General features: G+C 44.5%; 2 protein-coding genes across 3 annotated transcripts in view; both read left to right on the top strand.

The window, feature by feature from the left end:
* The window catches only part of taok2a (TAO kinase 2a), a 41,998-nt gene extending 23,294 nt beyond the window's left edge, over positions 1-18,704 (top strand). The window contains exons 17-20 of one of the 2 annotated variants that reach the window (XM_024432770.2): positions 13,832-14,071; positions 14,152-14,364; positions 14,724-14,906; positions 15,091-18,704. In XM_024432770.2, coding sequence (XP_024288538.1) covers positions 13,832-14,071; positions 14,152-14,364; positions 14,724-14,906; positions 15,091-16,023 — 1,569 coding nt within the window. In that variant the 3' untranslated portion in view covers positions 16,024-18,704. Of the gene's footprint in view, positions 1-13,831; positions 14,072-14,151; positions 14,374-14,723; positions 14,907-15,090 lie in introns of both variants that reach the window. The other variant, XM_024432769.2, reaches the window with a different exon arrangement.
* A 3,217-nt stretch (positions 18,705-21,921) lies between these two features.
* Positions 21,922-26,109, top strand: part of cdipt (CDP-diacylglycerol--inositol 3-phosphatidyltransferase (phosphatidylinositol synthase)) — a 12,013-nt gene continuing 7,825 nt past the window's right edge. Inside the window, exons 1-2 of the mRNA XM_024432768.2 lie at positions 21,922-22,128; positions 24,791-24,925. Of these exons, the coding sequence (XP_024288536.2) occupies positions 22,086-22,128; positions 24,791-24,925 (178 nt within the window). The 5' untranslated portion in view covers positions 21,922-22,085. The remainder of the gene's footprint in view (positions 22,129-24,790; positions 24,926-26,109) is intronic.

The following is a 26,109-nucleotide window of genomic DNA, read 5'->3' as shown; positions in this document are numbered from 1 at the left end:
TATAAGAGAAGTATAATGCTAGCTAGCAACTTGGTTTACTGCATTCGCGTAACAGGCAGTCTCCTTGTGGAGTGGTCGTTATTGTGTTGGACTAGTTAACTGTACGTTTGCAAGATTGGATCCCCGAGCTGACAAGGTGAAAATCTGTTTTGCCCCTGAACAAGGCAGTTAACCCACCGTTCCTAGGCCGTCATTGAAAATAAGAATGTGTTCTTAACTGACTTGCCTAGTTAAATAAAGGTATAACATTTATTTAAAAAAATGTAAAAAAAATATATAGGCAAATCGGCGCCCAAAAATACTGATTTCCGATTGTTATGAAAACTTGAAATCGGCCCTAATTAATCGGCTATTCCGGTCAACCTCTAATCTCTACCACTCTTGCTGTCTCTAGAGAGTCGAAAACAGCAGGTCAGGTAGCACGTCCGGTGAACAGGTCAGTGTTCCATAGCCGCAAGCAGAACAGTTGAAACTGGAGCAGCAGCACAACCAGGTGGACTGGGGACAGCAAGGAGTCATCAGGCCAGGTAGTCCTGAGGCATGGTCCTAGGGCTCAGGTCCTCAGAGAGAGAGAAAGAGAATTAGAGAGCATACTTAAAATTCACACAGGACAAGACAGGAGAAATACTCCAGATATAAAAGACTGACCCTAGCCCACCGACAAACTATTGCAGCATAAATACTGGAGGCTGAACAGGACATACGTTTTTCCAATGACCAGAACCCTGACAGTAGTAACACTCTTGACCGAAGTCAGCTTTACCACGGGAGTCAGGCTCAACTAGGGCTCAGACAGAGCGACCATTGTAGCAAAACGGGGAGATGGCGAGTCCTCGACAGAGGCTGCCCAGTGGTAACTTCTAGTGTGTGTATATATATATATATCTCAACCGAAGAGAATTTTAGACGTTTATCACAAATTTCAACCTGGTAGTGATCAGCGATCTTCAAGTTCATTCTAACAGTTACTCTGATGGACAGCGAATTAACTCATCTTATGTAGATGCCATAGTCACAAGTAAATTCTCAAAATAATCTCGCTCTTCCCCTCTGCTGAGCACACCAGACCACAACAAGAGAAATGCCAATTACACTGGGCAACACAAAAGAGATGATACAGTTGAAGTCGGAAGTTTACATACACTTAGGTTGGAGTCATTAACTTGTTTTTCAACCACTCCACAAATGTCTAACAAACTATCGGTTTGGACTACTTCGTGCATGATTCAAGTAATTTTTCCAAAGGTTGTTTACAGACAGATTATTTCACTATCACAATTCTAGTGGGTCAGAAGTTTACATACACTAAGTTGACTGTGTCTTTAAATAACTTGGAAAATTCCAGAAAATGTCATGGCTTTATAAGCTTCTGATAGGTTGATTGACATTTGAGTCAATTGGAGGTGTACCTGTAGATGTATTTCAAGGCCTACCTTCAAACTCAGTGCCGCTTTGCTTGACATCATGGGAAAATCAAAAGAAATCAGCCAAGACCTCAGGAAAACAAATTGTAGACAAGTCTGGTTCATCCTTGGGAGCAATTTCCAAACGCCTGCAGGTACCACGTTCATCTGTACAAACAATAGTACGCAAGTATAAATACCATGGGACCACGCAGCCATCATATACCGCTCAGGAAGGAGACACTTTGTCTCCTAGAGATGAACGTACTTTGGTGCGAAAATTGCAAATCAATCCCAGAACAGCAAAGGACCTTGTGAAGATGCTGGAGGAAACAGGTACAAAAGTATCTATTTCCACAGTAAAACGAGTCCACATTTCGACATAACCTGAAAGGCCGCTCAGCAAGGAAGAAGCCACTGTTCCAAAACCGCCATAAAAAAGCCAGACTACGGTTTGCAACTGCACATGGAGACAAAGATCGTACTCTTTGGAGAAATGTCCTCTGGTCTGATGAAACAAAAATAGAGCCGTCTGGCCATAATGACCATTGTTATGTTTGGAGGAAAAAGGATGATGCTTGCAAGCCGAAGAACACCATCCCAACCGTGAAGTATAGGGGTGGAAGCATCATGTTGTGGGGGTGCTTTGTTGCAGGAGGGACTAGTGCACTTCACAAAATAATGGTATCAGAGGAAGGATAATTATGTGGATATTGCAGCAACAATCAAGACATCTGTCAGGAAGTTAAAGCTTGGTTGCAAATGGGTCTTTCAAATGGACAATGACCAAGGATACTTCCAAAGTTGTGGCAAAATGGCTTAACTTCTTATGGCTGCAATCCCGTTAACCCAGGAGGTAAACCCAGGCCCTGCATGTCCCCAGGCACCCTCATTTGTTGACTTCTGTGATCGAAAAAGCCTTGGTTTCATGCATGTCAACATCAGAAGCCTCCTCCCTAAGTTTGTTTTACTCACTGCTTTAGCACACTCTGCTAACCCTGATGTCCTTGCCGTGTCTGAATCCTGGCTCAGGAAGGCCATCAAATTCTGAGATTTCCATACCCAACTATAACATTTTCCGTCAAGATAGAACTGCCAAAGGGGGAGGAGTTGCAGTCTACTGCAAAGATAAGTATGACATTACTTTGCAGGTTTCCAGGTCCATACCCAAACAGTTCGAACTACTAATTTTTAAAATTACTCTCCAGAAATAAGTCTCTCACTGTTGCCGCCTGCTACTGACCCCCCTCAGCTCCCAGCTGTGCCCTGGACACCATTTGTGAATTGATTGCCCCCAATCTAGCTTCAGAGTTTGTTCTGTTAGGTGACCTAAACTGGGATATGCTTAACACCCCGGCAGTCCTACAGTCTAAGCCAGATGCCCTCAATTTCACACAAATCATCAAGGAACCCACCAGGTACAACCCTAAATCTGTAAATGTTAAGGGAATTTTTATCAATGATGACTAATTATGTATACATTTCAAATCAGGACTGACTAATCCGAATACTATTATGTTACTGTACATGTATGAATTCTCTCTCTTGCTCCCAGTATGGAATATAATGTAGTCAAGAGTTTAGAACAATGACGGTCTGTTCCTTGGTACAAATGAAGGAACTATCTCCAGACTGCTTATCTACACTGACTGACCTTGGCTCTAGGCGAGGAGGGAAGGCTTGAGAGCTAGAGAGCCTTTCTACCAGTGTCAAGAAGAGATGGAACATTTAGAAAACGCTGACGTCATTTTCAGTTTATAACCTGTGGTAAAGTGTGTATGTACGGAGTACTCTTGAATAAAGGCTGTTACTTGACTTTAAGACCGGGACTCTGTCCATTCCTATAAAATAAGGGTCTTACAAATCCTTATGAATTGAGTGTTTAATTGGGAATTAAAACAGAGGAATTACATTTCTTCAACAGTAAACAAGGGCACACTCATAGACGTCATCCTGACCAACTGGCCCTCCAAATACACCTCCGCTGTCTTCAACCAGGATCTCAGCGATCACTGCCTCATTGCCTGTATCCGCTATGGACCCGCAGTCAAACGACCACCCCTCACCGTCAAACGCTCCCTAAAACACTTCTGTGAGCAGGCCTTTCTAATCGACCTGGCCCGGGTATCCTGGAAGGACATTGACCTCATCCCGTCAGTTGAGGATGCCTGGTCAAGGAACTTCCTCACCATTTTAGATAAGCATGCTCCGTTCAAAAAATGCAGAACTAAGAACAGATATAGCCCTTGGTTCACTCCAGACCTGACTGCCCTCGACCAGCACAAAAACATCCTGTGGCGGACTGCAATAGCGTCGAATAGTCCCCGCGATATGCAACTGTTCAGGGAAGTCCGGAACCAATACACGCAGTCAGTCAGGAAAGCAAAGGCCAGCTTCTTCAGGCAGAAATTTGCATCCTGTAGCTCTAACTCCAAAAAGTTCTGGGACACTGATGTCCATGGAGAACAAGAGTACAACCGTTCGCTGCCTGCACCCGCACACCCGACTAGCATCACCACCATGGATGGTTCCGACCTAGAATATGTGTACATCTATAAGTACCTAGGTGTCTGGCTAGACTGTAAACTCTCCTTCCAGACTCATATCAAACATCTCTAATCTAAAATCAAATCTAGAGTCGGCTTTCTATTCCGCAACAAAGCCTCCTTCACTCACGCCGCCAAACTTTCCCTAGTAAAACGGACTGACTTTGGCGATGTCACCTACAAAATAGCTTCCAACACTCTACTCAGCAAACTGGATGCAGTTTATCACAGTGCCATCCGTTTTGTTACTAAAGCACCTTATACCACCCACCACTGCGACCTGTATGCTCTAGTCGGCTGGCCCTCGCTACATATTCGTCACCAGACCCACTGGCTCCAGGTCATCTACAAGTCATGCTAGGTAAAGCTCCGCCTTATCTCAGTTCACTGGTCACGATGGCAACACACACCTGCTGGAGCGCGTGCTACGGGTGGATCTCACTGATCATCCCTAAAGCCAACACCTCATTTGGCCGCCTTTCATTCCAGTTCTCTGCTGCCTGTGACTGGAACGAATTGCAAAAAAAAAAAAAAAAAAAAAAAAAAGCTGAAGTTTGAGAATTTTACCTCACTCACCAACTTCAAACATCTGCTATCTGAGCAGCTAACCGATCGCTGCAGCTGTACATAGTCTATCGGTAAATAGCCCACCCAATTTTACCTACCACATCCCCATACTGCTAATATTTATTTTTCTGCTTTTTTGCACACCAATATCTCTACCTGTACATGACCATCTGATCATTTATCACTCCAGTGTTAATCTGCAAAATTGTAATTATTCGCCTACCACCTCATGCCTTTTGCACACACTGTATATAGACATTTTTCCTACTGTGTTATTGACTTGTTAATTGTTTACTCCATGTGTAACGCTGTCTGTTCACACTGCTATGCTTTCTTGGCCAGGTCGCAGTTGCAAATGAGAACTTGTTCTCAACTAGCCTACCTGGTTAAATAAAGGTGAAATAAACAAAATATATTTATTTTTTAAACGGGAGCGATATGACAACAGCCAGTCAGTGTAGGGCGCCATTTTCAAAACATCAAATCTCATTAACATTCCTCAAACATGCATGTATCTCATACCATTGTAAAGCTATTCTTGTTGTTAATCCCACAACAGTGTCCGATTTCAAATATGCCTTACAGCAAAAGCACCACAAACGATTGTTAGGTCACCACATAGCCACAGAAAAACACAGCCATTTTTTTCCCAGCCAAAGAGAGGAGTTTCAAAAAGCAGATAGAGAAAATGAATCACTAACCTTTGATGATCTTCATCAGATGACACTAATAGGACTTCATGTTACACAATACATGTATGTTTTGTTTGATAAGGTTCATATTAATCAAAATATGAGTTTACATTGGCGCGTTACATTCACTAGTTCCAAAAACATCCAGTGATTTTGCATAGCCACATCATTCAACAGAAATACTCATCATAAATGTAGATGATAATACAAGTTATACACATGGAATTATAGATTTACCTCTCCTTAATGCAACCGCTGTGTCTGATTTCAAAAAACCTTTACGGAAAAGCCAGCCATGCAATAACCTGAGATGGCGCTCAGAAACATTTGTCACAATAGCCGCCATGTTGACGTCAACATAAACAAGAAATTACATGATAAATATTCCTTTCCTTTGATCTACATCAGAAAACACTCCAGGAATCCCAGGTCCACAATAAATGTTTGTTTTGTTCGAAAATGTCTAATTTATGTCCAAATACCTTTTGTTAGCGCGTTTGGTATACATATCCAAACGCTCATTCTGGTCAGCGTTACATCGGACAAAAACTTCAAAAGGTTATACAGGTCGAAGAAACATTTCAAACTATGTACAGAATCAATCATTAGTATGTTTTTAACATGTACCTTCAATAAAGTTCCAACCGGACTATTCCTTCTTGTCTTCATGAGCCATGGAACGCACGTGACTACCATGAGGAATAAGCATGATCAGAAAATGGCTGACTGCCAGACACCTGACTGATTCTGCTATCATTCACTCCCACAACACCATAGAAGTCTCATAATTTATATTGATGGTTGACATCTAGTGGAACCCCTAGGCAGTACAACATATCTCAAGGGGATTTCATTGGTGAATACATACAAAGCTCAGATCTCACTTTTTTTTATTTCTCCTCAGGATTTTGCTTGTCATGAGTTATGTTATACTCAGACATCATTCAAACAGTTTTAGAAACTCTAGTGTTTTCTGTTTACTTTGGGCAACTTCTTCCTCCAAGCTACTCAATACTGCCCCCCAGCCATAAGAAGTTAAGGACAACAAAGTCATGGTATAGGAGTGGCTCCGGGTTGCAAATGACACTACCCTACCCAAATCTCCCACTGAGGTACACAGCAGTTTGTACTCACCTCAGACCAATGTCCCAACAGCGAGAAGAGCAAGGGTTTCCAGCCTGGGCAGGGGCCTGGAAACTAACCAATGATACGCTCTCCAACGCAGAACACAACCAACTATCCACCGCAGTGGCAAGTTTATCAAACAAAGGCAACCAGCACTGGGTACCAAACATTACAACTCAAAAAGCTGTAACAAAAGATGCAAACAAAGCATCTACGGCATTTCCAAACATTAACTCCACGTTTTCCCCCCCAAACACAATACACATACCAGGCAACGCACTTGTTTGATGATGTCACCGGACAACCAAAATCACTGATGCGTATCTAAAGGCACTATACTAAACACTTGTGCCGTGAATACCAAACAAAGCACATTCAAAAAAGCATTAACCCATCCATAATGCAACAACATACTACCTATCAGGATGTCTAGGAACCAACCTTATGATCCCGGACGAGCCCCGACACGTCACGAACCGGCCCAAAGCACGTACCAAAAAAGGAGATGAGGAACAAAACAAATATTTATTAACTGAAGTGACCTATATACAATTAACAATGGTGTGAGTGGCTGCGTGCATAGATGTGATAATGAGGGGTGTTGAAAGGTAGCAAACCGGCCACAAAAATACCACTACCAAAATCCAAGTGTGTCTGTGTGGAGAGAGTCTCCTCCATGTATGGGGGACAAGTGAATTTATCCTGGGACACACCCGGGCCCAGGTGACGACATCCTTGTAAGGAAAACAAGAGCAAAGGGGGAGAATATAGCAGACAGACTGGGAGGGTCGTCACACCATCTACTAATAGAGGCCCTTTTGCGAGGCATTAGAAAACCTCTCTGGTCTTTGTGGTTGAATCTGTGTTTGAAATTCACTGCTCGACTGACGGACCTTACAGACATCTGTACAGAGATGAGGTAGTCATTTCAAAAAATCATGTTAAACACTTATTGCGCACAGAGTGAGTCCATGTGACTTGTCAATAAGCACTTTTTTTTTTTTACCCCTGAGCTTGTTTAGGCTTGCCATAACAAAGGGGTTAAATACTTATTGGCTCAAGACATCCCCCCCCCAATTCACCTTCTGAATGGCACACATACACAATCCATGTCTCAACTGTCTCAAGTCAATTCTGCATACATACATACAGTGGGGAGAACAAGTATTTGATACACTGACGATTTTGCAGGTTTTCCTACTTAAAAAGCATGTAGAGGTCTGTAATTTTTTATCATAGCTACACTTCAACTGTGAGAGGTGGAATCTAAAACAAAAATCCAGAAAATCACATTATTTTTAAGTAATTAATTTGCATTTTATTGCATGACATAAGTATTTCATCACCTACAACCAGTAAGAATTCCGGCTCTCACAGACCTGTTAGTTTTTCTTTAAGAAGCCCTCCTGTTCTCCACTCATTACCTGTATTAACTGCACTTGTTTGAACTCGTTACCTGTATAAAAGACACCTGTCCACACACTCAATCAAACAGACTCCAACCTCTCCACAATGGCCAAGACCAGAGAGCTGTGTAAGGACATCAGGGATAAAATTGTAGACCGGCACAAGACTGGGATGGGCTACAGGAAAATAGGCAAGCAGCTTGGTGAGAAGGCAACAACTGTTGGTGCAATTATTAGAAAATGGAAGAAGTTCAAGATGACGGTCAATCACCCTCGGTCTGGGGCTCCATGCAAGATCTCACCTCATGGGGCATCAATGATCATGAGGAAGGTGAGGGATCAGCCTAGAACTACACGGCAGGACCTGGTCAATGACCTGAAGAGAGCTCGGACCACAGTCTCAAAGTAAACCATTAGAAACGCACTACGCCGTCATGGATTAAAATCCTGCAGCGCACGCAAGGTCCCCCTGCTCAAGCCAGCGCATGTCCAGGCCCGTCTGAAGTTTGCCAATGACAATCTGGATGATCCAGAGGAGGAATGGGAGAAGGTCATGTGGTCTGATGAGACAAAAATAGAGCTTTTTGGTCTAAACTCCACTCGCCGTGTTTGGAGGAAAAGAAGGATGAGTACAACCCCAAGAACACCATCCCAACCATGAAGCATGGAGGTGGAAACATCATTCTTTGGGGATGCTTTTCTACAAAGGGGACAGGACGACTGCACCGTATTGAGGGGTGGATGGATGGGGTCATGTATCGCGAGATCTTGGCCAACAACGTCCTTCCCTCAGTAAGAGCATTGAAGATGGGTCGTGGCTGGGTCTTCCAGCATGACAACGGCCCGAAACACACAGCCAGGGCAACTAAGGAGTGGCTCCGTAAGAAGCATCTCAAGGTCCTGGAGTGGCCTAGCCAGTCTCCATACCTGAACCCAATAGAAAATCTTTGGAGGGAGCTGAAAGTCCGTATTGCCCAGCGACAGCCCCGAAACTTGAAGGATCTGGAGAAGGTCTGTATGGAGGAGTGGGCCAAAATCCCTGCTGCAGTGTGTGCAAACCTGGTCAAGAACTACAGGAAACATATGATCTCTGTAATTGCAAACAAAGGTTTCTGTACCAAATATTAAGTTATGCTTTTCTGATGTATAAAATACTTATGTCATGCAATAAAATGCAAATTAATTACTTAAAAATCATACAATGTGATTTTTCTGGATTTTTGTTTTAGATTCCGTCTCTCATAGTTGAAGTGTACCTATGATAAAAATTACAGACCTCTACATGCTTTGTAAGTAGGAAACACTGCCGATTTTGCAGGTTATCAAATACTTGTTCTCCCCACTGTACGTACGTACGTACGTACGTACATACATACATACATACATACATACGTAACCGATGTGAAATGGCTAGATAGTTAGCGGTGGTGCGCGCTAATAACGTTTCAATCGGTGACGTCACTCGCTTTGAGACCTTGAAGTAGTGGTTCCCCTTGCTCTGCAAGGGCCGCGGCTTTTGTGGAGCGATGAGTAACGATGCTTCGTGGGTGACTGTTGATGTGTGCAGAGGGTTCGAGCCCGGGTATGGGCGAGGGGACGGACTAAAGTTATACATACATACATACATACATCACACACACAGTACTAGTCAAAAGTTTGGACACACCTACTCATTCCAGGGTTTTTCTTTATTTTGACTATTTTCTACATTGTAAAATAATGAAGACATCAAAACTATGAAATAACACATATGAAATCAAGTAGTAACAAAGTGTTAAACAAAATATGTTCTATTTGAGATTCTTCAAATAGCCACCCTTTGCCTTGACAGCTTTGCACACTCTTGGCATTCTCTCAACAAGCTTCATGAGGTAGTCACCTGGAATGCATTTCAGTTAACAGGTGTCCCTTGTTAAAAGTTTATTTGTGGAATTTCTTTCCTTAATGCATTTGAGCCAATCCATTGTGTTGTGACAAGGTAGGGGTGGTATACAGGAGATGGCCCTATTAAAGTAAAAGACCAAGTCCATTTTATGGCAAGAACAGCTCAAATAAGCAAAGAGAAACGACAGTCCATTCTTACTTTAAGATATGAAGGTCAGTCAATACATAACATTTCAAGAACCTTAAGTTTCTTCAAGTGCATTTGCAAAAACCAACAAGCGCTATGATGAAACTGCCTCTCTTGAGGACCGCCACAGGAAGGGAAGACCCAGAGTTACCTCTGCTGCAGAGGATATGTTCATTAGAGTTATCTGCACCTCAGATTGCAGCCCAAATAAATGCTTTCACAGAGTTCAAGTAATGGACACATCTCAACATCAACTGTTCAGAGGAGGCTGCATGAATCAGGCCTTCATGGTCGTATTGCTGCAAAGAAACCACTACTAAAGGACACCAATAAGAAGAAGAGACTTGCTTGGGCCAAGAAACATGAGCAATGGGCATTAGACCAGTGAAAAAAGTCAACGTTTTTGAGATTTTTGGTTCCAACGGCCCTGTCTTTGAGACTCAAATTAGGTGAACAGATCTACGCATTTGTGGTTCCCACCGTGAAGCATGGAGGTGTGATGGGGTGCTTTGCTAGTGACGCTGTCAGTGATTTTAGTGATGTTAACATTAGAAGCCTCCTCCCTAAGTTTGTTCTATTCACTGCTTTAGCACACTCTGCCAACCCGGATGTTCTAGCTGTGTCTGAATCCTGGCTTTTGAAGACCACCAAAAATTCAGAAATTTAAATTCCAAACTACAACATTTTCAGACAAGATAGAACTGCCAAAGGGGGCGGTGTTGCAATCTACTGCAAAGATAGCCTGCAGAGTTCTGTCCTACTATCCAGGTCTGTACCCAAACAATTTGAACTTCTACTTTTAAAAATCCACCTCTCTAAAAACAAGTCTCTCACCGTTGCCGCCTGCTATAGACCACCCTCTGCCCCCAGCTGTGCTCTGGACACCATATGTGAACTGATTGCCCCCCATCTATCTTCAGAGTTCGTGCTGCTAGGCGACCTAAACTGGAACATGCTTAACACCCCAGCCATCCTACAATCTAAACTTGAAGCCCTCAATCTCACACAAATTATCAATGAACCTACCAGGTACCTCCCCAAAGCCTTAAACACGGGCACCCTCATAGATATCATCTTAACCAACTTCCCCTCTAAATACACCTCTGCTGTCTTCAACCAAGATCTCAGCGATCACTGCCTCATTGCCTGCATCTGTAATGGGTCAGCGGCCTCCACTCATCACTGTAAAACGCTCCCTGAAACACTTCTGCGAGCAGGCCTTTCTAATCGACCTGGCCGGGGTATCCTGGAAGGATATTGATCTCATCCCGTCAGTAGAGGATGCCTGGATATTTTTAAAAAATGCCTTCCTAACCATCTTAAATAAACATGCCCCATTCAAGAAATTTAGAACCAGGAACAGATATAGCCCTTGGTTCTCCCCAGACCTGACTGCCCTTAACCAACACAAAAACATCCTATGGCGTTCTGCATTAGCATCGAACAGCCCCGTGATATGCAGCTGTTCAGGGAAGCTAGAAACCATTATACACAGGCAGTTAGAAAAGCCAAGGCTAGCTTTTTCAAGCAGAAATTTGCTTCCTGCAACACTAACTCAAAAAGTTCTGGGACACTGTAAAGTCCATGGAGAATAAGAACACCTCCTCCCAGCTGCCCACTGCACTGAAGATAGGAAACACTGTCACCACTGATAAATCCACCATAATTGAGAATTTCAATAAGCATTTTTCTACGGCTGGCCATGCTTTCCACCTGGCTACTCCTACCCCGGTCAACAGCACTGCACCCCCAACAGCAACTCGCCCAAGCCTTCTCCATTTCTCCTTCTCCCAAATCCATTCAGCTGATGTTCTGAAAGAGCTGCAAAATCTGGACCCCTACAAATCAGCCGGGCTAGACAATCTGGACCCTTTCTTTCTAAAATTATCTGCCAAAATTGTTGCCACCCCTATTACTAGCCTGTTCAACCTCTCTTTCGTGTCGTCTGAGATTCCCAAAGATTGGAAAGCAGCTGCGGTCATCCCCCTCTTCAAAGGGGGGGACACTCTTGACCCAAACTGCTACAGACCTATATCTATCCTACCGTGCCTTTCTAAGGTCTTCGAAAGCCAAGTCAACAAACAGATTACCGACCATTTCGAATCTCACCATACCTTCTCTGCTATGCAATCTGGTTTCAGAGCTGGTCATGGGTGTACCTCAGCCACGCTCAAGGTCCTAAACGATATCTTAACCGCCATCGATAAGAAACATTACTGTGCAGCCGTATTCATTGATCTGGCCAAGGCTTTCGACTCTGTCAATCACCACATCCTCATCGACAGACTCGACAGCCTTGGTTTCTCAAATGATTGCCTCGCCTGGTTCACCAACTACTTCTCTGATAGAGTTCAGTGTGTCAAATCGGAGGGTCTGCTGTCCGGACCTCTGGCAGTCTCTATGGGGGTGCCACAGGGTTCAATTCTTGGACCGACTCTCTTCTCTGTATACATCAATGAGGTCGCTCTTGCTGCTGGTGAGTCTCTGATCCACCTCTACGCAGACGACACCATTCTGTATACTTCCGGCCCTTCTTTGGACACTGTGTTAACAACCCTCCAGGCAAGCTTCAATGCCATACAACTCTCCTTCCGTGGCCTCCAATTGCTCTTAAATACAAGTAAAACTAAATGCATGCTCTTCAACCGATCGCTACCTGCACCTACCCGCCTGTCCAACATCACTACTCTGGACGGCTCTGACTTAGAATACGTGGACAACTACAAATACTTAGGTGTCTGGTTAGACTGTAAACTCTCCTTCCAGACCCATATCAAACATCTCCAATCCAAAGTTAAATCTAGAATTGGCTTCCTATTTCGCAACAAAGCATCCTTCACTCATGCTGCCAAACATACCCTTGTAAAACTGACCATCCTACCAATCCTCGACTTTGGCGATGTCATTTACAAAATAGCCTTCAATACCCTACTCAACAAATTAGATGCAGTCTATCACAGTGCAATCCGTTTTGTCACCAAAGCCCCATATACTACCCACCATTGCGACCTGTACGCTCTCGTTGGCTGGCCCTCGCTTCATACTCGTCGCCAAACCCACTGGCTCCATGTCATCTACAAGACCCTGCTAGGTAAAGTCCCCCCTTATCTCAGCTCGCTGGTCACCATAGCATCTCCCACCTGTAGCACACGCTCCAGCAGGTATATCTCTCTAGTCACCCCCAAAACCAATTCTTTCTTTGGCCGCCTCTCCTTCCAGTTCTCTGCTGCCAATGACTGGAACGAACTACAAAAATCTCTGAAACTGGAAACACTTAACTCCCTCACTAGCTTTAAGCACCAACTGTCAGAGCAGCTCACAGATTACTGCACCTATACATAGCCCACCTATAATTTAGCCCAAACAGCTACCTCTTTCTCAACTGTATTTAATTTTAATAAATGTATTTATTTTGCTCCTTTGCACCCCATTATTTTTATTTCTACTTTGCACATTCTTCCATTGCAAAACTACCATTCCAGTGTTTTACTTGCTATATTGTATTTACTTTGCCACCATGGCCTTTTTTGCCTTTACCTCCCTTCTCACCTCATTTGCTCACATTGTATATAGACTTGTTTATACTGTATTATTGACTGTATGTTTGTTTTACTCCATGTGTAACTCTGTGTCGTTGTATCTGTCGAACTGCTTTGCTTTATCTTGGCCAGGTCGCAATTGTAAATGAGAACTTGTTCTCAACTTGCCTACCTGGTTAAATAAAGGTAAAATAAATAAAAATAAATAAAAAATGTATTTAGAATTCAAGGCACACTTAACCAGCATGGCTACCACAGCCTTCTGCGGCGATACACTATCCCATCGTGTGTGTGTGTATATATGTATATATACACACACACACACACACACACACACAAAAGCTACTTAATTGTATTGTGATCACTTGGTTGACATGTTTCCTACCCTCTCTCACTCCCTCTCTCCATCTTTTTCCTATCCATGTTTCTTTCCCTTTCCCCAACTCTCTCTGTGGGCTCTCTCCCTTCTCCCCTCCCTCCAGGACTTGAACAAGAAGCAGACCCAGAGGGACCTGGAGTGTGCCATGCTGCTGAGGCACCACGAGTCCACCCAGGAGCTGGAGTTCCGTCAGCTGGGGGCGGTGCAGCGTACGCGGGCCGACCTGATCCGCACGCAGCACCAGACAGAGCTCACCAACCAGATGGAGTACAACAAGCGGAGGGAGCAGGAACTCCGGCAGAAACACACCGTGGAGGTCCGCCAGCAGCCCAAGAGCCTCAAGGTAAGGCTCCGTCTCACCTTCCTTCCCCCTCTCTCGCCTTCCTTTCCTCCTTCCCTCACTCTCCTTTCTCCCTCTCCCAGTCCAAGGAGCTCCAGATCAAGCGTCAGTTCCAGGACACGTGTAAGATCCAGACACGTCAGTACAAGGCCCTGAGGAACCATCTGTTGGAGAGCACTCCCAAGGCCGACCACAAGGCGGTGCTCAAGAGGCTGAAGGAGGAGCAGACCAGGAAACTGGCCATCCTGGCCGAGCAATACGACCACTCCATCAACGACATGCTGTCCACACAGGCTGTGAGTAAGGCAAGGACCCTACCGTGCACCTCTCATACACCAGACAACTACAACGACGCAGTACTACAACACAACTACATACACGCAGAGAGACATAACCCACACAGACACCCACATACTGCAAATCACACCCACTACACATCAACTATACACCTACATATTAAACCAGCCACACCAAAAATGTATACCAACAAACTTCAGTTCAACAAACACCTACTTACGTCCATGCTAAGCTCTAGAACTACTAACATTACAAATTAAGACTACAAATCCCACATTTTGAGTGGTAGACATCCACAAACCGTCGATTAGACCAGGGTGTGCTCTACTGACGTCCAGCGCCCCCCTTCCCCCTCTAGCTGCGATTGGACGAGACCCAAGAAGCAGAATACCAGGTGCTGCGAATGCAGCTGCAGCAGGAGTTGGAGCTGCTGAACGCTTACCAGAGCAAGATCAAGATTCACACAGACTCCCAGCACGAGAGAGAAGCCAAGGACCTGGAGCAAAGGGTGTCCATCCGCAGGGCCCTGCTGGAACAGAGGGTGAGAGCGACACGGAGAGATGGAGCGGAGGGGTGTCTGAAGGGAGTGTGTGTGTGTGTGTGTGTGTGTGTGTGTTTGCAAAATAATATGTCTATATAGATGACACCAAAAAGGATAGGCCACTTAAAATATTATTTTTCTCTCCCCTCCTCCCTCCCTCCCTCCCTCTCTCTCTCTCTCTTAGATTGAGGAAGAGATGCTGTCTCTGCAGAACGAGCGTTCGGAGCGTATCCGTACTCTACTGGAGCGCCAGGCACGGGAAATCGAGGCATTTGACTCGGAGAGCATGCGTCTTGGCTTCAGCAACATGGCTCTGACGGGCATCCCCGCCGAGGCCTTCAACCAGGGCTACCCCAATCCCAGTCCCTCCTCTGGCCCCGGGGGCTGGCCCTCCCGCCCTGTTCCTCGCTCCGGGAGCCACTGGAGCCACGGCGTGCAGAACTCTGTGGCGCCCCCTTCGTGGCGTAGCCAGAACAGCTGCAGCGGTGGAGGAGGTTTCAGCCGTGCCGAGTCGATCACTTTGTCTCACGGCCTGGGGAGGGATAGTGAGATGAACATGAGTGGTAGAGGCCACTCCTCCAACTCCTCATCTTCCTCCTCTTCCTCGTCCTCCCACCATCATCACCATCACCAGCAGCAGCAGCAGCAGCAGCAACACTACCTCCCCCAGCACTACCACCACCACCACCAGAGCACGCCACACCTGTACCGAGAGAGCCGCGAGCGCGAGGACCGCGAGAGGGAGAGAGAGTGGGGGGGTGGTGGAGGAGGACACCAACACCATCACCACGGGGGAGGAGTTCATCACCACCACCTCTCCCAACACGCCTCAGCCCAGTCTCTGGCTCTCCTGCCACCTCCGCCTCCCCCACCACCTATCTCCCTCTACTCCTCCTCACCGCCCTCCTCTTCCTCCTCCTCGTCTTCCCAGGGAGGGGGATACGGGGGTATGGTTGCCAGGGGCCCCAGCCTGATGGCCCTGAGGAACAGCCCCCAGCCCCTGAGGAGGACGGCCTCAGGGGGGCCCGGCGGAGCAGGGGGGGGCGAGGGGGTTCTGAGCCGGAGCACCTCGGTCACCTCACACATCTCCAACGGCTCCCACCTCTCCTACTCTTAAAGGGGAAGGGCAACGATAGGCTCCACCCCTCAGTCTTAAAGGGGCGGGGTGAGAGATCAAACCAAGCCTGCCCTTTCTCTGAGGTTGCCTCTGAAACGATACTCTAACCCTCTCATATGAGGAATAGGGTGTCGTTTGAGAAATGCCACGCAGTAAGTTGGGGGGGGATTGAATGTCCCTGATCTCACTTCTTTCTACCAGAGTGTTTGTTCATGGAGGGGTGGTGCTAAAACAGGTTTACCACCACAAAGGGCGGAGCCAAAGCAGGTCCACCATTCCTATTGTTCAAGGTGATTTTTATTGTTGGATGAGGTCATCTCTCTCACAAATTCAGGAGAAGGGTTTAGATGAGGGAGGGGGCGGGGCTATTAACAGTAAGGTCAGACAGGGCTGGCCACCAGTAGGGGTCAGTTGAGCAGACTAGCTGCTTAGATTAGACAGAGACCTGAGAGTATAACAATGTCTGCACAGACGGGAGGGATACAAGTGGTAGGAAAGTGGTGTTTTTAAAGGGGAGTTTTAACAGCAATGGGTTTCTCTGCTGACATCAAACTGAGAGAAATTAATGGATGTGGAGATAAAACTGTTCGAAAGAGGGTGCTTTAAAATACAATGTAAACTATGTAAATAACGCAGAAACTAACACGCAAAGCATACTAGGTAATGATGGGTCGTATACTGTCCATTTTGTGGTGGAGCAAGGAGCTGAACCACGAGAGGCAACTACAGAAACAGTTGTTTTTTTGGTAATAGGATTTTCAAATATATGACAGATGTAACACTGCCATCCGGTGGCTCGGCTGACCCAACACAACTCTGCCACTGCCGAGCAATAATTTCCCTGTGAACATTATGAAAGCGGGTGTGTGTGTACAGAGCTCAATGCTCGCTTAGTTTTTTCACGCTTGACCCATTCCTGGACTCACAGCCTGGTAGGTGTGTAGAAGTACATGTGCATAAAGCAGTTATTACAGTTCAATGCATGAAAGTGCTGTACAGAAAGCATTGTATTCATACATGTTTATAGAAATGCATATAAGTATATAATACCTGTCCAAAGTTTTGACAGTAAAATTGAAGATTGTTCACTGTCCAACACCTTTGTCCGACATTGTACTTAGTGTACATAAAAGCACTCTGAAACGCTGGTAGAGTAATAATAATGATCATTTTGCCATGTGAATAGAAATTGGAAAATAGTTTTGAGGGAAAATAGATATGGTTGCTATTATTATTATTACTACTAGAGCAGTTGTAATGTTTGTTGTACACTAATTTTGTTTAAAAAAAAAAGTTTTAATTGCCAATTTTGACCACTAGGTGGGGAGTAAGAGCAATGTTACTGTTATGGAGCGCTATGGAAAGAATGCAATTGTTTTTATTATTTTTTAAAAAGGAGAAAAACGACTTCCTTTCCCCAAGCATTCCCTTTATGGTCTCAGGGTCGGAGTCTACTGGGCAGTGCATTACCACGAAAGGTTGTGGTGTTATAGAGCCAGTATTAAATGTGGACGGGCCGTTCATGTTTTTAGCAGTGTGTGTGTGTGTGTGAATATATTGAATTCTAGACTAAAGTCAGCCTCTACTCCAGCACGTTTTGTGCCATATTGTACCTCTCTTCTTGTGGTTCGTGTTGACACGGACCAGCCAAGCTTGTTGATTGTACACTACAGTACTCATCCTATACACTACTACACCCCACCAAAAATACTCTGAATTTGTTTTTGGTCTTTAAAAATATATACATATATAACAGCCAAGAACAAGCAAGTGCATACATTTGAAATAGGTTGGTGTGAATGTCACTGTGTCCTTCCTTTCCTTCCGCCTTCCTTTCTGGAAGATATTTCTGGATAGAACAGGATTGGATTGAAGCGAAGTGTCGCCGCTTTTATGCTTTCACCTTCCCCACTCATCAGTAGTCAAGTAGTAGAAAGGAATGAGCTATTTTAAAGTATTCTAACCGAGCCCAGGATCTCTTGTGTAGAGAATCATCTACCTTTGGCTCCTAAACTCACACTGCCAAATCTGAACAGCACCAACATTACAACAAAATGGTGGGGTGGGAAACATTGGGTCTCCAGTGGTGCATTTCAATACTCTAACCTCTGTTACCTCAAGACACGTCTGGGGTGGTTTACTTCAGTTTACACGTTCACGACGGAACATGCTAGATTCATTTTCAGAGGCTGTGATTTTTAGACTAGGGCATGGAGACAGCGCTGACGGGACAGAGAATGTGTGATGTCGCTGACCACATGTAGTGCCGATGTACGCTTAGAGGGGGGTGGGTCTCAATAGTCAAAAGTAGTTATTTTTCCTCGTTTCATCCCCTTCACCGGCATGTAGAAAACAGCACAGGTGAAAGAACTTTGGTGGATGTGTTTTGGAAATTCACTTTAACCTGTCCTTTCACATCATTCAAACGAAGGAGAGATGAGGAGGGGACTCAAAAGACTATTGAGATACACCTCAGTTGGTGGGGCAGGTGATGATGGATGAGTGAGAATCTGATAGAAAGAGGAGGAATGGATTTGTGTGCTGGGATATAGAACTGTTGTACAGAGAGAGAGAGCCAAGTTACGTTCAGGTTCAATGCAAAGTGGAGCGGAGGTCTGCTACAGAATTTGTTGTACAGAAACACAAAAATAATTTTGAAAAATAAAAAAAGGAAAAAATGACTTTTGATGCTGTCTTCATTTGTACGGACTTGGTTGGAATGTGTATCAGCTCAAAGGAACGCCCACAGACTATATTAGTTGGTGTAACTAACCATGAAAGATGTAAGGTAAAGATTACATGTTGTGTATCCTTTAAAAGGAAATTGACTTGGGGAAAAACACTCCAGGGCCCATAGAAGTGCTGATCTCGAATCAAGTCCTCCATGTCATTTTATACATCATGATCTAAATGGCGTAACTGAACCTAGATCAGCACTCCTATGAGATATTTGAGAGTTGATAGTGGAGTTTGTTTGCAGGGATTGATGTTTGTACTCGTTTATGTGCCTCCGCGTGCTAGGCTAATTACACTGAACAAAAATGCAAATGTAAAGTGTTGGTACCATGTTTCATGAGCTGAAATAAAAGATCCCAGAAATGTTCCAGATGCACCAAAAAATCTTATTTCTCTCATTTTATGCACAAATTTGTTTATATCCCTATTAGTGAGCATTTCTCCTTTGCCAAGATAATCCATCCACCCAGTGACGGTTCTAGCTTGTATGGCTCCCTGGGCAAACCCCCTTCAGCCCCACCGACCCGCCACAAAATAAAAAGCATTCTGCACTAACTGTAATTTTTATTCAAACATTTGGAACACAAATAAATAATCATAGCATTTAAAACTATATAAATATACAAATATATACCAAAATAAGACTCATAAATATAAAAAAGAAGCGACAAATACCAATAGAAACAAATTAGTGTTGATTTGGCGCTCGGGCATCAATACATTATCCATCCCCCCCAACACTGTCAACCAAGAGTCAAGACTACATTACCCATCCCCCCAACACTGTCAACCAAGAGTCAAGACTACATTACCCATCCCCCCAACACTGTCAACCAAGAGTCAAGACTACATTACCCATCCCCCCAACACTGTCAACCAAGAGTCAAGACTACATTACCCATCCCCCCAACACTGTCAACCAAGAGTCAAGACTAAACCAATTCACCTTGTTGGTGTGCAGACTGGTTTTATATTATTCTTAACGATTTTACACAAACCAGAAAAAAATGAAACAATATGTCTATGAAACTAGATATTCACAGTATTATGAATGAATTGTGGTTTATTTGGTAGCCTTTTGTAGTGTGATTGATTTTACTAATTGCCTTAGTACTGTAGAAAGTTAGAGGTGCGCTATTTGATAGATTCCTGCGCTCCCCCTACCTCGGGCTTCCAGTGGGGAGACCTGAGGTCAACCAACCCCCAACCCCCTCCCCATCTCGTACTTCTGAGTGGGAGACCTTCACAGGCAGTAGCCTGCCGAGCTCACAAACTAGAAACGGGGCGCCCTCTCCGACAAGGTTAATTGACCCACAGTCCCACACAGTGACATATCATTGACGTGTGGTGCAAATGAGCGATAGAAAACCGATCGTGCAAATGTCACCATTCCGATTTTTTTGGGTGCGGGCGCTCCATGCTGCCGCCGGCAAGATGCCCAGTCGTCTATACCTAAATCCCCCACTGCATCCACCTGAGAAGTGTGGTATATGAAGAATCTGATTAAACAGTGATCATTACACAGGTGTACCTTGTACTGGGGACAAGAAAATGTCACTTTAAAATGTGCAGTTTTGCCACAACACAATGCCACAGATATCTCAAGTTTTGAGGGAGCATGCAATTGGCATGCTGACTGCAGGAATATCCACCGGAGCTGTTGCCAGAGAATTTCATGTTAATCTCTCTATGATAAGCTGCCTCCAACATCGTTTTAAGGAATTTGGCAGTACGTCCAACAGGCCTCACAACCACGCCAGCCCAGGACCTCCACATCTGGCTAATTCACGTGCGGGATCATCTGAGAGTGGGCTATAATAAAGCACTTTTGTTGGGAAAAACAAATTCTGATTGGCTGGGCCTGGCGCCCCAGTGGGTGGGCTTATGCCCATACATGGCTGCACCCCTGCCCAGTCGTGAAATCCATAGATTAAGGCCTAATTTATTTAATTCAATTCACCGATTTCCTTATATGAACTGTAACTCAGTAAAATCTTTGAAATGTATGCATTTATATTTTTGTTCAGTATATTTGTTAGCATTTCCTGCTAAATGTTTGTAACCCACCGATAATGCTATGGCTACACAGGGGCTGTTCAGTCTGATGCCATTGCCTCATACTACAGTCCTTATTGTACAGATAGTTAATCATTTACTGGTATAATTAATTGTATGCTACGGGTGACAATTTCTTTCCCACTTGGTAGTCATTTCCAGGTCCAGTGCTTTATCCTAGCCTTTATCCTAGCATCTTGCATCTTTAATTTAGAACGATGTTTTCCGCAAGCTCATTTTGGAACATTCACGGGCAGGTCTACTGCCGTGTGTACATTACTGCGCCTAAAATGTAAAGAAACTCTAGTTCATCAAATTTTAAGCTAAGCATTCCGATCTGTTCCATCAACCCTATTAATTGATACGCCCTATACATCCACTACACTACAGTGGGGATTAAGAAGTAAATTACGCAATGCCCACTGAAAAATAGTGGGTATACAGCGTATGCCCTCCACTACACTGGGGGTGTGTTTTGGTGGCAATAAAACCTCTTTTCCTGACATCCTTTGGCTCTGTTCTTACTGGACATCCTTGTGGTCCTTCACACGTCCCGGAGTCAGTACATAGTGTTTAGTAGAGGTCATCCAGATCCGTTCAGTTTTTACAACTAGTACAGTAATGATTTCAGGCACAATTGTACAGGCCGCTGACAGATCAAATCCTATTCTGGGCCAAGGTTGTACGGTCACACTTTGTAGAGATTTACAAGAATCCGTTAAGGCCCTGAAATAGCCAAGAGTGATCATTGGCTTACTGATTTTGATTGAGAACATTGCCATTGCCAGCTGTTATTTGCAGTGCAAAGTGAGTTTGCAGTAATTTACCGTATGTACATGGATCATTCATACAGTAATAGCAAGTAGGACACTCATGCATGCATACGATGTGCATGTGCCCTCATAAGCCAAAAATAGCTTGATTTCTTGTCCCCTGTCCTTGATGATTGAGGCTATATAATGTCTCAAATGGTATTCTATTCCCTATTTAGTACACTACTTTTGACCAAGACCTATAGGGCTCTGATTAAATTTAGTGCACTATATAGGGGAATAGGGTGTCATTTGGGACGACGTGTTACAATTAAAGGGGAGGTGCCTAGTTGTGCGTCTCACCGGAAGTCTGACGTCGCACAGCATTATGTCAAAAATAAAAATATACATTCGAGGAAGTCAGAAGGTTACTGTAGCTAAAGATTGAAGAGTGGAATTAGACAAATATTGTCGTTTGTCGAAAATAACCTCTATCGAAAACACCTGAATACCACTGCAATGGCCGAGGAAAACATCTTCCTTTTCGTTCCGAATTTGATCGGTGAGTTTCTATTTACATGGATGGTTCCAATCCAATGAAAACTGGCTAAAATGTTTTGCTAGATTGCGTTAGCAAATTAGCAGCTAGCTACAGTAGGTATAATATATATATATTACAGTTGATCTGGAAGTATTACGTTTTTTGGGCGCTAAAATAAGGTCAATTGTACGGACCAGCGTGATGTACAGAAGTGACTTAGTTTACGGTATCAGCCTAGTCAATCGTAGCATAATGTTATCTGTCTGTTTTGATTTGAGCCGGTTTTGCCATCATGAATTGGCTATTACAGTGCATTCGGAAACTATTCAAACCCTTGACTTTTTCCACATTTTGTTACGTTACTGCCTTACTCTAAAATGTATTAAATTGTGTTTTTCCCCTCATCAATCTACACTAACTACCCCATAATGACAAAGCAAAATCAGTTTAGACATTTTGCTAATTTATTAAAATACTGAAATATCACATTTTACATAAGTATTCAGACCCTTTACTCAGTGCTTTGTTGAAAGCAGCGGTTACAGCCTCGAGTCTTCTTGGGTATGACGCTACAAGCTTGGCACACCTATTTGGGGAGTTTCTCCACTCTTCTCTGCAGATCCTCTCAAGCTCTGCCAGGTTGGATGGGGAGCATCGCTGCACAGCTATTTTCAGGTCTCTCCAGAGATGTCCATGAACAATTGGGTTCATGTCCGGGCTCTGGCTGGGCCATTCAGAGACTTATTCCAAAGCCACTCTTGCGTTGTCTTGGCTGTGTGCTGTTCTGATGTTGTTCTGTTGGAAGGTGAACCTTCGCCCCATGAGGTCCTGAGCGCTCTGGAGCAGGTATTCATCAAGGATCTGCAATTGTTAAATTGTAATTACTTCACCCCTATTGGCCTATTTATTGCCTTACCTCCTTACTTCATTTGCACACACTGTATACAGATTCTTCTATTGTGCTATTGACTGTACGTTTGTTTATCCCATGTGTAACTCTGTTTTTGTCGCACTGATTTGCTTTATCTTGGCCAGGTTGCAGTTGTAAATGAGAACTTGTTTTCAACTGGCCTACCTGGTTAAATAAAAGGTCAAATAAAAAATATAAAAATCTCTTTGGACTTTGCTACATTAATCTTTCCCTCAATCCTGACTGGTCTCCCAGTCTCTGTTGCTGAAAAACACCCCCACATTATGATGCTGCCACCACCAGGTTTCCTCCAGATGTGATGCTTAGCGTTCAGGCCAAAGAGTTCAATCTTGGTTTCATCAGATCAGATAATCTTGTTTCTCATGGTCTGAGAGTTCTTTAGGCAAACTCCAAGCGGGCTGTCGTGTGCCTTCTAATGAGGAGTGGCTTCTGTCTGGCCTGATTTGGTGGAGTGGTGCAGAGATGGTTGTCTTTCTGGAAGGTTCTCCCTTCTCCAGAGAGGAACTCTGAAGCTCTGTCAGTGACTATCAGGTTCTTGGTCACCTCCCTGAGCAAGGCCCTACTCCCCCGTTTTCTCAGTTTAGCCGGGCGGCCATCTCTAGGAAGAGTCTTGGTGGTTCCAAACTTCTTCCATTTAAGAATGATGGAGACCTTCAATGCTGCAGACATTTTTTTTGGTACCCTTCTCCAGATCTGTGCCTCGACACAATCCTGTCTCGGAGCTCTACGGACAATTCCTTCAACCTCATGTCATGGTTTTTGCTCTGACATGCACTGTCAACTGTGGGACCTTATATAGACTGGTGTGTGCCTTTCCAAATCATGTCCAGTCAATTTAATTTACCACAGGTAGACTCCAATCAAGTTGTAGAAACATCTCAAGGATGATCAATGGAAACAGGATGCACCTGAGCTCAATTTCGAGTCTCATAGCAAAAGGTCTGAATAGTTATGTAAATAAGGTAGTTCTGTTTAAAAAAAAATTTGTAATACATTTTCTAAAATGTCTAAACTTGTTTTCGATTTGTCATTTTGGGGTATTGTGTGTGGATCGATGTGGAATTTTAAAATAAGGCTGTAACGCAACAAAATATGGAAAAAAAATCAAGGGGTCTGAATACTCTCCCAATGCACTGTATATTCACCATTTACGTAGCTATAGAGAGATGGCTAGTAGTGTAACAGTAGTGTGAAGGCGCCAGTGCCAGCGACCTGTATCACCATCTAGCTATGTATTGGAAGGATTGTTTTGTGTGCCAGACCTGGGTTGGTTTAAAAACTATTTGAATTCATTTCAAGTGCTTTATCTGGGCTTGATTGAGCTTGACTGGAAAAATGGACCCAACAGTTGGAAAAGTAGACCCTTCATCCATCTGGCATTCCAGACAGACAAAGTCAAAAAGTATTTTAAAGAGTTCAGATATTCTATTTAAAGTCTATAATCAAAACCCAAATCGGATGGGGGGCCTCGACATATCCGTCCTGTTAGGGATAGGGCTTCTGATGTGTGGCTTCTTAGTGACTCTCTCTTAGGATGGGAATGTTCTCTGTCGAAAATCTTTAAGATGATCTAGCTCACTAGAATGCCTGGAGATTTTTCTCGCAGAGAGGGGGCGAAGGTCTCTGTCTCCGAATGCGTTGTCACATTGGGCTGGCCAAATCCTGTTTTTAACACCACCACCTCCCTTCACCCACCCTTGGCCCTCCTTTCCTCTTTCCTCCCCTCTCCTCTGATCCTATCCTCTCTGTTAGGCTATGCCCGCATCGTGCTGGCTCTGCTTGCCTTCTACCTGATGCCATGCTGTCCCGTACCAGCTGTGTTCTTCTACCTGCTCAGTGCCCTCCTGGATGCCTTTGATGGGCACGCTGCCCGCGCCCTCAACCAAGGTACCACCATTACAACTATTCATGTCGTTTTTACCCTGTGATAGAGTCAACCCATGATAGATTTATTCAGACTCTCTGGGTCTTAAGAGTCGGACTGATATGAGCCTGGTGCTGATATCAAAGACCGGAACAATGTTCTTATAAGGCTGCTGTCCACTAAAGGTAAATCCTGATTCGGCTACCTGATGAAATGATACGGACGGGATGCGCTTCATGTTATCCATATTATTTGTTTGAACGGGAAAAAAAAAATAATTACAGAAAGTGGAAATGGGTCATCACAGGGAAGATGGATCGTGTGTGTGCACGCGTGTGTCCTGCCTATTCGTGTGCACGAGCCGCTAATCCCTACCTAGGTCCATATAAAAAACAAAAAAGTCACCATGACACGAGACAATGCAACACTTTTTTTTTTTTTTTTTTTTTTTTTTGCAACAAACTTAGTATTAGGTGGGTACAATGACAGTTCCACGTTGGGTTGTAAAAGCGTCCATATTGTTCTGGATGTCGGCGAAGTACCTCTTTGCCCCCCCCCTTGTCGTTGTTTGTTGATAAAAATTGGCGACAGACAGTACTTCAGATTACGGCTTTGAAAATCAACAGATTTTACTCCTCCACTTATTCTGCTCTCACGTATTGAACCCAGCAGGAAGTACCAAGCATAGTCGATTCAACATCCATATGGAGTTTAGGTTCCAGACACTCCCATCAGCTCCTGTGGATTCTGTAGGTAGATGTCTTCTTCGCCCCCCCGGCTCTGACCGTCTTGTGGCCCTCCTCCAGTCAAGCCCGCTCGATCAGCGTCTGGGAGTGGAAGGCGGCTCCGCTGACCCGGTGCGCCATGGGGCGGGAGGACGTCTGGTCGTCTCTTAGCTTTGCGTTCACGCCGCGGTCAGGTTAAAGCTGGTTAAACCCTCCACACGCTTGGTGTCCTCAAGGAGGAGTGGCTCGGTCCATCTGCACGAGCTTCAGATACTCATCCATCCAGATACTCACGCACCGCCGACGCCTTCTCCCGGGCAAACACCGGAAGCAGCATGCCCCCCACCCATGTCCCAACGGTACCTCCTTGTTGGCTATGAGGATCACCTCTAACACCGTGGAGATGACCAGGGCTACCCTCCCCACGGCCCGGCATACTGATCAAACCCCCCCTAGAGCAATGCTTAGCCTCTCCACATAGA

This window comes from Oncorhynchus tshawytscha, linkage group LG09 (genome assembly GCF_018296145.1).
Source record: "Oncorhynchus tshawytscha isolate Ot180627B linkage group LG09, Otsh_v2.0, whole genome shotgun sequence".
NCBI lineage: Eukaryota > Metazoa > Chordata > Actinopteri > Salmoniformes > Salmonidae > Oncorhynchus > Oncorhynchus tshawytscha.
The sequence above is the reverse complement of the archived record's forward strand: the minus strand, read 5'-3'. Positions and strand labels throughout refer to the sequence as shown.